We start from the raw sequence: 1,132 nt of genomic DNA on the forward strand, positions 1-1,132 counted from the left end.
AAGAAATTAATCAGACAACTAAAAATATATAGAAAAAATTAGCCAGGCATGGTGGCGCATGCCTGTAGTCCCAGCTATTCAGGAGGCTGAGGCAGAAGGATCGCTCGAGCCCAGGAGTGTGAGGTTGCTGTGAGCTAGGCTGACGCCACGGCACTGTAGCCCCAGCAAAAAGAGTGAGACTCTGTCTCAAAAAAAAAAAATAAATAAATCAAAAAAAAATAAAAAGTGACATTCTCAGAAACCTCCAAAGAGAGGCTTTTTCTTCTCCTTAGAAAAGAATAAGAAATTGTTAAAGTGTTCAAAAAAATCTGGCAAATATATTAATATATTTCCTCCATTCATCAGCTTGAGGCTTGATAAAGATGTTGGGACACATTTTGGCAGTATCATAGCATGACTTGAAAAGAGGCTACATCCCAGCCCTTACCACACCTCCTGGCTCTGTGCCTTGGTTGCCATATTGGACAGTGGCAGGTGGTGGGGTAGAGTGTAAAGGTTAAAGGGCATGGACCCCAAAGTCAAAGGTCTGTGTTCTAAATTTGGTTCCATGAGTTTCTAGCTCTGTACATTTAAGCAAGTTACTTTTCCTCTGTATATCTTATATAATATTAGTATCTGTCCCACAAGTTTTTGTTGAAGGGATTAAATCAGTTAATTTTTGTGATATTCCCAAAATAGTGCCTGGCACAGAGTAAATGCCAGATAACTGTGTGTTAGACACATAAAATTAGAACAAAAGGAAGAGAAGGAAGTTGAAAAGGCGAGAAAGTGAGTGAAAGTGCCTGACTGTAGAAGTTGGCACACAGAGAGGGCAATTTTTTGCACCTGTGCCCTCTGAGGAAATGAGACAAGAGAAACAAAAGCAGCACAGAAACTGTTAGACCTTGTTATCTCCCTGACCCAATGTACTTGCCTCCCTCTGCACACCCTACCGGGAACTAATATTGTAAGTTTCTAAATTAATTGCTTGCCTTGTAAAATGATCATGTTTAAGAATCATCTCCTTCTAAAGAGAAGAAAAAAACTTGTACAGCTATTTTAGGGGGATGGAAATTAGCATATATTTACCCATTAGTTAAGTGGCCTCACAGGTACAGATTCCTGTAGATTATTGAGAATGGCCTTAGGCTGA

At 39.8% G+C, this 1,132-nt stretch overlaps 1 protein-coding gene across 1 annotated transcript in view; it reads right to left on the reverse strand.

Moving 5' to 3' along the window:
* MACC1 (metastasis associated in colon cancer 1) overlaps positions 1-1,132 on the reverse strand; it is a 73,539-nt gene that overhangs the window by 2,399 nt on the left and 70,008 nt on the right. The window contains exon 5 of the mRNA XM_012659399.1: positions 243-267. Within this exon, the coding sequence (XP_012514853.1) occupies positions 243-267 (25 nt within the window). The remainder of the gene's footprint in view (positions 1-242; positions 268-1,132) is intronic.

The sequence above is a fragment of the Propithecus coquereli genome, unplaced genomic scaffold (genome assembly GCF_000956105.1).
Source record: "Propithecus coquereli isolate 6110/MARCELLA unplaced genomic scaffold, Pcoq_1.0 Scaffold61, whole genome shotgun sequence".
In the NCBI taxonomy this organism is placed as follows: domain Eukaryota; kingdom Metazoa; phylum Chordata; class Mammalia; order Primates; family Indriidae; genus Propithecus; species Propithecus coquereli.